Below are 12,199 nucleotides of genomic sequence, written 5' to 3'. Positions count from 1 at the left end.
GAACCTTTGTCCAGGATCACATTAATAGTGTCCAACTATGGTCCTTCATCAGCAATATCAAACTCTGATTCCCACTGCATCCCCTTATGAAGATACGGTCGCTTGAGGAAGATTCCTCATGTACAGTAGAAGTGGGGAATGAAGGAGGTCAGAACAACCTCCCTCTGCGGACCAGGAGTAAATTCCTGCCCAAGTCAGCCTAACTGCTGGCCAGACACTCCCTGCATTGTGAAAACCCACAGCCCCATACCCAGCTGCAATGGCCGAACTGAAACAACCTGTTATTCACATCCTGATCCTCCCATGCTTATGCTATAAAAGATGTTCCCTCAGCCGAGTCAGCACAGCTCCTTCTTTGGGGCAGCCCTAATGCATTAGATTTATTAAAGATGTTCCTTTGCTTACTTGCATTGTCTCCATGTCTCCATTCCTGGGGGATTTTCTTGGACCCCACAGTATTTCTAGCTTTATTTTCCTACTGAGAAAAACAAAATTTAAATTTCCTGTATCATCACATTTTGAAGATGGCCTGCATTTAAGGGTAGAATAAAATCAGCACAATATAAGAGAAGAAAGTGATTTAAACCTACCTGAATGATAATTTCATTTTATCTTTATGAAATATATTTTTATTTATTTTATTATTTGGAGATTTTCATTAGTTACTTCAAAATATAATTTCATGAAAGCAGCACTTTTTACATAACATTCAATTTAGTCTTCTTACATCTTCAAGATTTTCCTGATTTTTTCAGTTTCTCTTATTTGTCAACTATGTAAGAATTTTTTTACACATTTAATATATATATATATAGGATCAAAAATTAACTTTGATTTTTTTCCTTGAAAAACACATTTTTAAAATATCCTTCCTACTGTAATGGAAAATATTTCACTATAGAATTCCAGATGAAGACAATGAACATTTGTGGGAATGTCCACTTGTTTTTGTTCAGTTCAATGAATTATTTATTTTCTATTATGGACATTAACCCATGTTCTTCATTGAGCTTTTGAGATGGATAGTTTTAGAACTAACAAAAATATAAACTGAGTTAATGAAATTTAATTGCTTGTTCCAGTTTTGTAATATTTGGGTGTCAGTATACATATCAGGTCTTTGATGATTATTATAATACAGAGGTATCATTGTATCCTATTAAGAAATTACTACCAGACTGTTTGATATTTTGGTTGAAAATAGATGACTAGAAAATTCTTTAGTAGACAAAATATAATTGTTAACTACTGATCTAATTGGATATGCTTCAGTTGAAAGCTGAAGGAGGTTTATATATATATATATATATATATATATATATATATATATATATATATGTATGTATGTATATGTATATTAGTAGAGAAAAAATAACTTGTTCTTTAAATAGGAAAACTTTAGAAATTAATTTTCTGGACCAGAAATACTTTTTAAAAAATTCTTATCTTTCACCTTAGAATCAGTACCATGTATTGGTTCCAATTCAGAAGAGTGGCAAGGCTAGGCAATGGTGGTTAAGTGACTTGCCCAGGGTTAGGGCAATTAGGAAGTGTCTGAGGCCAGATAGGACCTCCTGACTCTAGGCCTGGCTCTCAATCCATTCAGCTACCCAGCTGCCCTTTCAGAAATATTTTTTATAAAATTGAACATGTTCTACCATTTTGATTAAGGTTTGTTTTGTGTTTGCTCTTGTTGTTATTGCATCCAAAATGCATATATTGCATGTGCTTTAATATGCATATAATTACATATGTTATTGCATATTGCATGTAACTTTGTATTGTGTCCTTTCCCCCATGGTATATATTAATATTTATTCATCTTTTGTCACTTTACCCAAATCAAAATACAATTATGGAAAAGAAAATTTTCTATCTTAAAAATGACTGTAAAGGCTGTGCTTTCTAATCTGAAAGTGAAACTAAATAAAAACTAAAAATGAAACAATCCAAGCCCAACCAGATGATGTAAATGTATCTTTAGAAATGGAAGCCCTTTTCAGTCTATTTTGAGGGGAGTTGCTCTTACATATTATTTTTTATTATTTTTGAAACTTTGATAATATTGAAACTTTGTAAGCATTCTTATTTAATTATATTAAATGATGGTACAAAGACAGCAGAAGAGTGAATTCATTAGTTTGAATCGAATATTCATTGCGCATTTATTAAGAATTCATATGTGAATGATAGATTTACAGCTAGGAAAAACCTTAGAGGTTATCCAGTCCAATCTCATTTTATGAGTGAAGTTAAATGACTTGGTTAATGTATTGAGTAGCAGAGCTGAGATTTGACTCTAGGTCTTCTTATGCCAAATTCAGTACTTGTCTTACTGCAAAGATACAAACTTAAATAGGCATAGCTCTTACCTCATGAAATTTGGTTTTTTCCAGACATTGAGATTTTGCTGTGGGACAACCAAAAAATGTGGTTGAAAAATAATTGGATAAATTTTTCAACCTGATTTTTAGTACCATATGTATACATAATCTTTGAAAGGAATTGTTAACCCCGTTTATAAGAAATGTGTGATATATTTCCCTTCATTATCATATTTGTTTTATCTCATTTTAAAACCACTAAAAACTATGGATATGACCTGCTTATCTAGAGCAAAACAATTATGTTTAAAAACAAGGTGAATTAATAACTCTGTAAGAATATTTAATATATATATATATATATATATTTTTTTAAGGTATGATAGCTTCAACTAATTGTTCAATTTTTCCTTAGAATAAGTAATCTTGGCATTCCTGGAGTATGGGCTTTTCACATTGGCAGCATATTCCAGCTGGATAATGTTGAACCTGCAAACATCGGAGGAAACCTTTCAATAGTCCATTCTCTAGAGCATTTTCTTAATAATGATGCTGAGTACAATGTTCTGGAAAGTAATTATACTGAAGACAATATGAATTATGTTAAAGTTTTTTATAACGAAGATGGTGATGAAATTGAACACTCACCCAGTGGACAAGAACGAGTATCCAACAGTAATAGCAAGACAGAAAGTTCACTTGACTCAAATGCCAGTTCTCCTAATCAGACAGATCATGGTGAATCAAAACATGGTAAATTCTCTCCATTGGACTCAGAACTAAACTTCAAATTGCTATACCCAGCACCTAGCCATTCACCAATATCTTCCAAAATAGAATCTGACTCCTTATATCCTCAGACTGAAGAAGGGACACCAGAAAGGGAGGGGATTTTTCTGGTATCAAAAGGCCAAATTAAGTCTTCTCAGGAAAAAGGAATTAAAAGCTCATATCCACTAGAACTCCTGGATCTCTTAACAGAATCTCCACCATTCTATCCTAAAAATGAAACTATCCGACTCTACCCTGATGGTGGAGCTATGTCTTCAGAAATGGAAGCTCTTTCAATCTATTCTGAGGGAGTTGTTCTTAAAAATTATCCTTTTCCAGAAAATACTCCACCGTTAAATCATGGAAGGTATGTTATGGGAATGGAAGAAGATAGCAATTTCAAACCTGATGGTAAGTGTATTAAGGCTACTATGCTACAACTTTGTTTTAAAACCAGTTTTGGTAGAGTTAATAGTTTCCTATTTAATTTAAGTTTAAAACAACCTTCTTTTGTTGTCAAGATATGGACTTATTACTTTTTTACTTCTGTTTTAACTCTCTTTCCACTAATAATAATATTTTTAAGTCATTCTAGTGAGAGTCAAAGAGTAAAGTACTGAACATAGGCTTTTTAAAAGCAATCTTTAATAAAGTTATAGAACTTTGTATTATTTAATTGTACTCATTAATTATCTCTTTATTATATTTGCCTTTCTACATTTCTTTAGGAGGTTTTATACTTTAGTATAGTGTTTTATAAGGAAAGGTTTTAAAAAAATTTTTGAAGATATATTGAGAGCTACTGAGACAGAGAACCCAGAAATTCCAGACTTTGGAGGATCATGAACTATCATGAACTGTATCTAATACATTAATAAAGAAAGGAATCAAATACAAATGATTAAAAGCATTTGATAAGTTGGATAAGACATAAAGCTTTCCTGTATCACCATATAAAACATGCCATTTCCTGCTTTTATGAAATAGGAAGTACCAATATTTCACATCCCCCTTCACAAAAACCTTTAAGCAGTCAACATTTTATAAGGAGAATGGGGTGGGGATGGGGGGAGATTGGTAAGTTTCTAGAGCAATGTTCAAGAGTTGAGAATATATATAACATATTTCCTTTTTGATCATTTTTCCCATATCTATATCAAATTTAAAAAAAAATTCCACTCAAATCCTTAATTTTTTTCTTCATCTTCTTGTTAAATGTCTCTAACAGGGGCATGTTGAGATCCCCAACTATTCTAATTTTTCTCTTTCTGAAATTCAGTTACCTTTTTATTTATGTAGTTAGGTGCTTTGACATTCAATAAATGCAGATTAAGTTTTGATAGTTCTATAGTACCTTTGAGCATAAACTGATTTTTCTTTTTATTTCTTTTAACTGTATATTTTTACTGTTGTTTCATCTGTGGTCATAATTGTTAGTCTTTTAAAAAAATTGTCTGAGGCATAAATTTAGTTCTATAAATATTTAAATTTAAGTGAGTTTTTGCCAAACAACATATTGTTGGAGTCTGCTTTCTAATCCATCTCCTTTTATTATTGAGTCTACCCCATTCATATTCACTATGATTGTTAATTATTTCTGTTCATCTTACATTTCTTTCTTTCTCCCCAACTACTTTTCTTTCAAAGAAGGTATAGAAATATAAGGAATTTGATAAACACTAGGAATCTATAATTGAAGAGGTCTCTTTCTACTTCCCCGCCCTTCTACTTCCCCTTCAACAAGCCTAGACTGATCATTGGTTCTTAAAATTTCTTTTTTTTAAATCATGCTACCCTCCAAAACTGAATGATAGCTTTGTGTAGTGTTGGCACAGTGGATAGTGTAGCCTCAGACATTTATCAGTTTTGTGACCTTAAACAAGTCACTTAATCCTGTTTGTCTCAGTTTCATTATCTGAAAAATAAGCAAGAAAAGAAGAAGGCAAACCACTCCAGTATCTTTGCCAAGAAACCCCAAATGAGGTCAAGAAAAATCAGACAACTGAAACTACTGAACTACAAAAATAGTGATTGGATTTTATTGAGTAAGTTTTATTTATTTTTACCCAGGAGAGGCAAGTATAGCCAGGTGATTTAAGAATGTACTGCTAAAGGATTCCAAAAGAAAACTATGACCATGGAAAAAAGCCCTTCTTTCCCTCTTTGATCTAGATTCTTTGTCACTAATATCTGTAGTCTAGTGAAATATGATTTGCTTTAGGTAATTAATTGTAGTTTCCAGCTAAAGAAAACTATTTTTTGGCCACCTCAAATTTGTAATGTCCTGGGGAACAAGCCTCAGAAACCTACATATTCCTCCCGGTGAGAGAAATGGATGTCAACCATGTTTATTCAGACTATTTTTTTCTATCTTTATCATAAAAATAACATTAAACACAAAATAATTAGTTTCTGTATCAGTAATAGTAACAAGAAAAGAAACAGCAAGCCCAGCCCCCCCCCCCCCCCGCAAAATAGATGATGAAAGGTCTGATTGTTATATAGCTCCTTGTAAATAATAACAATGCAAAATACTTGCAGTTATAGAAACAGGGGTAGCTTCCTTCATTCAGTCAGTCATTTCCCCTATAATGGAAAGGAGGGCAAAGGAAATTTAGGAAATAGCCAGAATTCCCTTTCTCCCAAATGAGAAGCTGAAGGGTAAGAGAGTATAGGGAAAGCAATCACCGATAATCTCTGCTTTATAGAATGCAAGCAAGGTCATGTAGCTACAATGGAAGTGGAAATGTAAAATATCAAAGTCTGTAAAGAGGGGAAGATGATTTCAAAATCTAGACTCTGTAGGGTTCTAGTGTCCTCTCTCTGTCTTCCTTAAATTCCTCATATCTAATTCTAGGATATCTGTGGTTGGTTGGTTTTCACGAATCCTAGCACTGTTTTAGCTCTTGAACTTTCTTGTCTCCTTTCCCTTTCCATATTTGTTTACCTATTCAGTTTAATACTTTTCTGTACCAAATTATGTGTGATAGCCTGTTCTTTTAAGCTTGTCCTGACTTTTAACCCTAGTTTGGCAACCTGAGCTACCAGAGCAAACATTGGCTCCCCTTGTCCCATCCTTCTCCCAGAGTCTAAAGGCTTCAGATTAAATTATAAGGGCTTTTGCAGGCTTTCCTAATAAGATCCCCATTTGAGACCTGCATTTTGGAGGGGGTACAGTTCTGGACTAGGTGAAGGTACATACTTTGGGGAATTTTGTTTCAGTTTTCTTTATCATTGCTCTATCTGGTGCCATTTTCAGACATTTTCTGGGGTAGAAGTGGAGAGCAAAGTAACTTTATGACCTTTAATGTCACCATATTGACCAAAAGTCCTTTTTCTTGGATTCTTATCACCATCATGTTTGTGGAAGATGTAGAAATGATACTAAAGAGAAAAAACTTAAATCAAGCATAAATAGAGGCAACCCATGCTAGAAGCAACACATTTATAAGAAAATGTTAATGAATCAATTCCTAGGTATTTCAATGAGTAGAAAATATCAAAGACATGGAAAGAATTTCAGGCATTATTGTCTCCTATCATCCTAGAAAAGTTGATCAAGAAAGTATTAGCAAATACATGTATAACCCAGTGGAATTATTTTTCAGCTCTGGGAAGGAGAAGGTAAAAAGGGAAGGAGAGAACATGAGTCATGTAACCATGGAAAAAATACTTTAAAAAACTAAAGAGGAAAAAAAAGAAAGTATTAGCAACTAACAACCTAAAGACCTATTTTTCCATTTAGATACAAATTTTATAACAATATATACAAACATTGAAGGCATCTTTGAGGGAATTATTAAAAGGGAATAAATAGACTTTCACAGACAATGTCCTGTAAAAGATCCTTTGTCAGCACATTCTTGACTGAAAGAGATAGATAACTGAAGAAATCCATTTGGCTTATTATTTGTTAATTTTTTAAAAGAATTTGATTCATTAGAGCAAAACACCATCATGAAGGGTCTCTTCCAACCATATCTCTCATCCATACATTAAAATTATTAGATATTTCTTGAAATATAACAAAAAAGGGCACCTCATCAAAATACCCTCTGATCATTTCTGGCTAGTAAGATATATAAAGCAGAAAGATACTCCCCAAATGTGTTCACTAAAATGATGAAAGTGAATTCAACAAAGAGTTCAAGAAGAAGAGTTTGGTTTAACTGTAACCATCTATAGATGAAAAACAGTCAGCCAATAAATATTTATTAAGTTTTGTCTTAAATGCTGAAGATACAAATACAAAATGACAGTCCCTGCCCTCAACAAACTCACAAACTGAAGGAGAAAGACAATACATAAAAGGAAAAAGAGAAAAGAAGATGCACAAGGAACATAGAAATAATTTTAATGGAGTCCAGTTAAGAGATCAAAAGGACGACAGACAGGTGGTCAAAAAAGAGATAGCTAACTTGGGAGTCCTCTTTAAATAGAAGTTTTGGAAGGAATTCTTTGCTCTGCCCTCCAATCAGAAGGTCTGAGACTACTGATAAGATGTGACTATCAATTCTGATGCAATATTGCAGGATGAAGTATTTCCTGATGAAATTCTTGGGGGTCATGGTCATGAACAAGTTCAGTATGAAAGTCCAAAGGAGTGAAGCTGACTGGGAAATGAAGATGAATGATTATTTTGAAGACTATGACAAGCAGTTAGATGGATAACTTATAGACCTTATCACCTTTTTTTAAACCTTACCTTCCACCTTAGAATCAATACTATATATTGGTTCCAAGGCAGAAGAGTGCTAAGGGCTAGGCAGTGAGGGCTTAGTGACTTGTCCAGGGTTACATAGCTAGGAAGTGTCCTTATCCAGATTTGAATCCAAGACTTCCCTGGCTCTCAATTCACTAAGCTGCCTAGTAGCTCCCCTCCTTTTTTACTTTCCATCTTAGAATCAATAGTGTATTGGTTGCAAGGCAAAATAGTGGTAAGGAGTAGGCACAATAATTGTTTAAAAAATTGCAGAGTTTTGATTTGGTACTGCTGCTTTCAACAATAAGAGAAAGGTAAAAAAAGACCACAGTTTATTGTAGTTAGAGCTCAGGCATCAAAAAGCCAATGATCCCAGAACATCAGTTCAGCAACCTTATTAAATCAGCAGCCCTCAAAGATGTATAGAACTCCCCCAAAGATATAACACATTTATGAGTTCAGGTTTCCTAGTGTGGAAAGAAATTCTTGTTTTATATGTCTATTCTGAGTTTGCACTTGTGAAAAGGGAGCCCTTTGTTCTCTTTGCGTAGTTGGAGTTGAAGCTTTGGTTAATACTAACCTAAGTACATCACTAGATTGTGAAGACAGGATTTACTCTCTTTTGTCTTCCTTTTGATTGAATCAACACAAGCTTGAACTAGGTGGAGGAGGTCACAAATTACTTAGTGAATTCACACACGACTTAATGCTAGGTGAGAAGCCAGGAAGATACTGGGAGAGCTCCACCCTTTTTTCTAACTCAAACAGCCAGAAACTTGTGAATTCTTTTAAGCATTCACACACTCAGAAATGTGTGGTTCCAAAGATGTGAATGTTAGGAGGAGAGTTGTTACCTTCAGAGGATGAGAAGTGTAACAATTTTGGAAACTGTGATTGGCCCCTGTGAAGAGGGGCAGGGAGAGGATAAAAGCCACAAAAATCCTTGGGCTGGGAGGCTCGTGAAGTTGAGTCTTGTGGAGAGTGTCTCCTGGAGATAGTCTTCAAGGAACCTCATTGGACACTGCAGTGTGGATCCTGATTTCAACTTAGACTCTGACTCCTGGACTACTTGATCGGGTGAGTGAAAATGCTGACTCCCCTTCCCAGTTTCCTAAGAGTCTAGTCACGAGATTACTCACTACTGGCCCTCCTGGTTGTATAGATATTTTCTCTAACCTCTTTCACATTTATCTACTTTACACCCTCTATTTTGGTAAATAAACTGCATCCAACCATTAAATTTGACCTTTACAGTAGCAAACAAACTATCTTATGGTCCATAAAGATCTCAGACAAGATTTCTGTACTCATGATACAAAAAGGGCACATTTTAAGTCTGCTCAGGTAAGGTCAGCATTTATATACTATCTTAGTGTACTGTAGGTATACTTCTAGGCACTAGAATTTTTAAAAATCCATACATCCATGAGAATTCTTATATAGCATACAGTAATAAAATAGATCTCTGTACAAATGAATTCAAATAGTAATAATAACTAATAGGTAATAGTGTGGCTGGATTTAAAACACTACACCTCTTGATTTTTATGTTTTCATTCCCAAGAAGAACTATATCATATTTGACTATACATTGCTCAGAAAAAGCCTGAGTGTGATATTTCAACATAAGGGCTTCAATTTGGTATGGACAAAAATACTGTCAATAGGTACCCAAGAACTGTCTGTATACTTCTGCACTAACAATGCAGCAGCAGCCACTCCACACAAGCATGGAGCTATTCCAGGTGCAATAGGATCTAGCTGTGCACTGTAGTATGCAATTGGATGATAATTTGGCCCTAAAGTCTGTGCAAGAACACCTGAAGCTATCCCCTTCCATTCATGAACAAAAGTACAAAAGGTTTTCCATAATCTTGGATCCCAAGTGCTGGAGCATATAGAATTGTTTCCTTAAGTTTTGTTATTTCCTGTAGATGTTCTGGCTTCAATTTGAATGGTTCAGGTTCTGCATCTCTTGTTAAATCAGTAAGTATGTTAGTCAATTCACTATACCCAAGGATCCATTGTCTGCAGAAACCTGTTGTACCCAGTATGGCTCTTAGTTGTTTCTTAGTTTTTGGGTCACTTAGCTGTAATATGGCTGCTATATGTTTTTGGAAAATGCTTCTAGAACTCCCATATAAAACAAATCCCAAATTCTCACTGTTGAAGTTTAGATACCTTATGTCCCCTCTGTAAACCTCAAAATTCCTTAGACTTATAAATGTTGGAAATTTCACCATTGGGATATTTCATACTTGGAAAATTTCTTACTGATAGTCTATTGGAATGGGAACCCCATTGGCATGGGAGGTTCCTTCTCTTCCCTTCTTCAGATTACTTTAGGACAGAAACCTTTTGCTGAACAATGGAAAGGACTTTGACCTATGCTTAAGCATAGAACAGGAATTTCTTTGAATCATGATTGATTTTAGAATTGATACAATGGAGATACTTGGAATAAATCACCACCCTATTCAGTCCTAACAGGATTGAGTAAGGGCTGCAGCCTAGATCAAAGATTTAATCATTTGAAAATATGACCTTCAACAGACATGTGCAAAAGCCAGAAACCTCTGGGCGGTCCTGGGTTAAGCTAGAGCCTCCATTGGCACAGGGAAATTGATGAACAGTGATTGGTAGATGGGAGAACTGAGAGGAGGAACTTGGATGGTTTCCTTAAAGATAGGAGGGTCTGGAGACTTGAGGGGGTTGAGGAGTTTGGTCAGGGTGATTGTGGTGGACTCGGAGAAGCTTGCGCTGAAGGAAGCTGAAGGTGGGGGCCTCTGAGACTGTTTCTCCATTTTGGTCACGTGAGTGATAGGGACTGATCTCTTTTCTTTGCCCCAGCTATCTAAGGGCTTGGGCCTTTTGGCCCAGCCTAAACAGAAGGGGTATTTAAGCCCTATTCCCTTCTCTCCCTTTTTCTTTCTCTCTATCTCTAATTCCTTTCTTGCTCCTATTGTAATTAAACTCCAAAAAAGGCTGACGGCTGACTTGAGTTTTTCATTTAGGAATTACATAGCTGAATTCCTTGGCGACCTTAAATTAATATATATCAGTCTTTTAAGTGATTTCCTTGTCACACCTCAAACAAAAGAAATTTGCTATCCCTTAAACATACTGTAGTACTGGGAGAAGCTAAAAGTATGTTATCTACAAAATGGACACGTTTGTTGTCTTCAAATATGATTGTCTCTACATCTTGACTAAGGATTTGAGAAAATAGAGATGGGCTTTCACAGAATTCTTGAGGCAAATGACTCCAACAGAATATTCTTCCTTGCCAGGTGAAAGCAAATATCTTTTATGAGTCTTTGTGTATCAGTATAGAAAAGAAAGTGAAACATAAGTCTCCCACTGTGAAATATCTGGTACTGCTTGGTACTGATGAGATAGGATGGGATGTCACTACATAGTCATTAATAGCCTTTAGATCTTGGACAGATCTGTAACAAGGTCTTCCATTTTCATGCAATTATGGTTTCTTTATTGCGAGTATGGGTGTTTTGAACTCCAAAATACATGGGACTATACTTGCTTGTTCTAGTAATTACTCTATGATAAAAGTGATACCAACTACTGCTTCTTTCCTTAAGGGATATTGTGCTATGCAAGGTGGATGACCTCCCTTGGTCTTAACTTTAATTAGGGTTGTAGATTTTAATAGGCCAAATCTGTAGAATAAGAAGCCCATACGTGTTCTGGTATGTCATCATATATAGGATAAACTCTCCTTCTTTCTCCTTCTGCCTAAAATGTAGCTAAGAATAATATTGGGAAAAGATCCAGAGCTCTTTCAGGAAGTTCTAAAGAAATGTCTCCTATTGGTGTGCATTAAATAGTAGCTCTTAATTTACATAATAGATCTCTCCCAAGTAAATTCATAGGTGAATTGGGCATTAGCAAGAAAGAGTGTTCTACAGATAAAGGACCCAATGATATAATTTTGGGTGGCAACTTCTTTACCCTTTGTGGTGTCCCAGTTATTTCTACCACTTCCATAGTTCACTTAGCCTTACAATCTTCTGGGAATGTTTGAAGAACAGATTTAGAAGCCCCTGTGTCCACAAGACAATCATAAATCTGTTCCCTCACGTTCTAGCTTTGTAGGAGCTTTTCATTCTTCAGCTCCTTCAAGCTTCATTAGTTCCTGCTTCTTTAGACCATCAGCCATACCATTAAGTTTCCTTAGTTGTTCACAAGTAGCTTCTATCTTACCTAGCTTTACTTATAAGGCAACAACAACAGTCTTTAATTCAGCAAACCCCAAATTCAGAAATCCAAAAATATACCTTTGTACCAGACTTTTTAGTCTTTTAACCAGCATGTATACAATACAACATACTATAATTCCAGATGGTATGTAAGATCTTCTTATAGTTGCCTCAGTATAAGGAAA

General features: G+C 35.0%; 1 protein-coding gene across 9 annotated transcripts in view; it reads left to right on the top strand.

Annotated features, from left to right (window-relative positions):
* The window catches only part of NID2 (nidogen 2), a 157,371-nt gene that overhangs the window by 37,214 nt on the left and 107,958 nt on the right, over window positions 1-12,199 (top strand). For all 9 annotated transcript variants that reach the window (XM_056811050.1, XM_056811055.1, XM_056811052.1 and 6 more), the window contains exon 4: window positions 2,740-3,506. In XM_056811050.1, the coding sequence (XP_056667028.1) occupies window positions 2,740-3,506 (767 nt within the window). The remainder of the gene's footprint in view (window positions 1-2,739; window positions 3,507-12,199) is intronic.

Source organism: Monodelphis domestica, chromosome 1 (assembly GCF_027887165.1).
Source record: "Monodelphis domestica isolate mMonDom1 chromosome 1, mMonDom1.pri, whole genome shotgun sequence".
Classification (NCBI taxonomy): domain Eukaryota; kingdom Metazoa; phylum Chordata; class Mammalia; order Didelphimorphia; family Didelphidae; genus Monodelphis; species Monodelphis domestica.
Note: the sequence above shows the minus strand (reverse complement) of the source record. Positions and strands in the feature narration are given on the sequence as shown.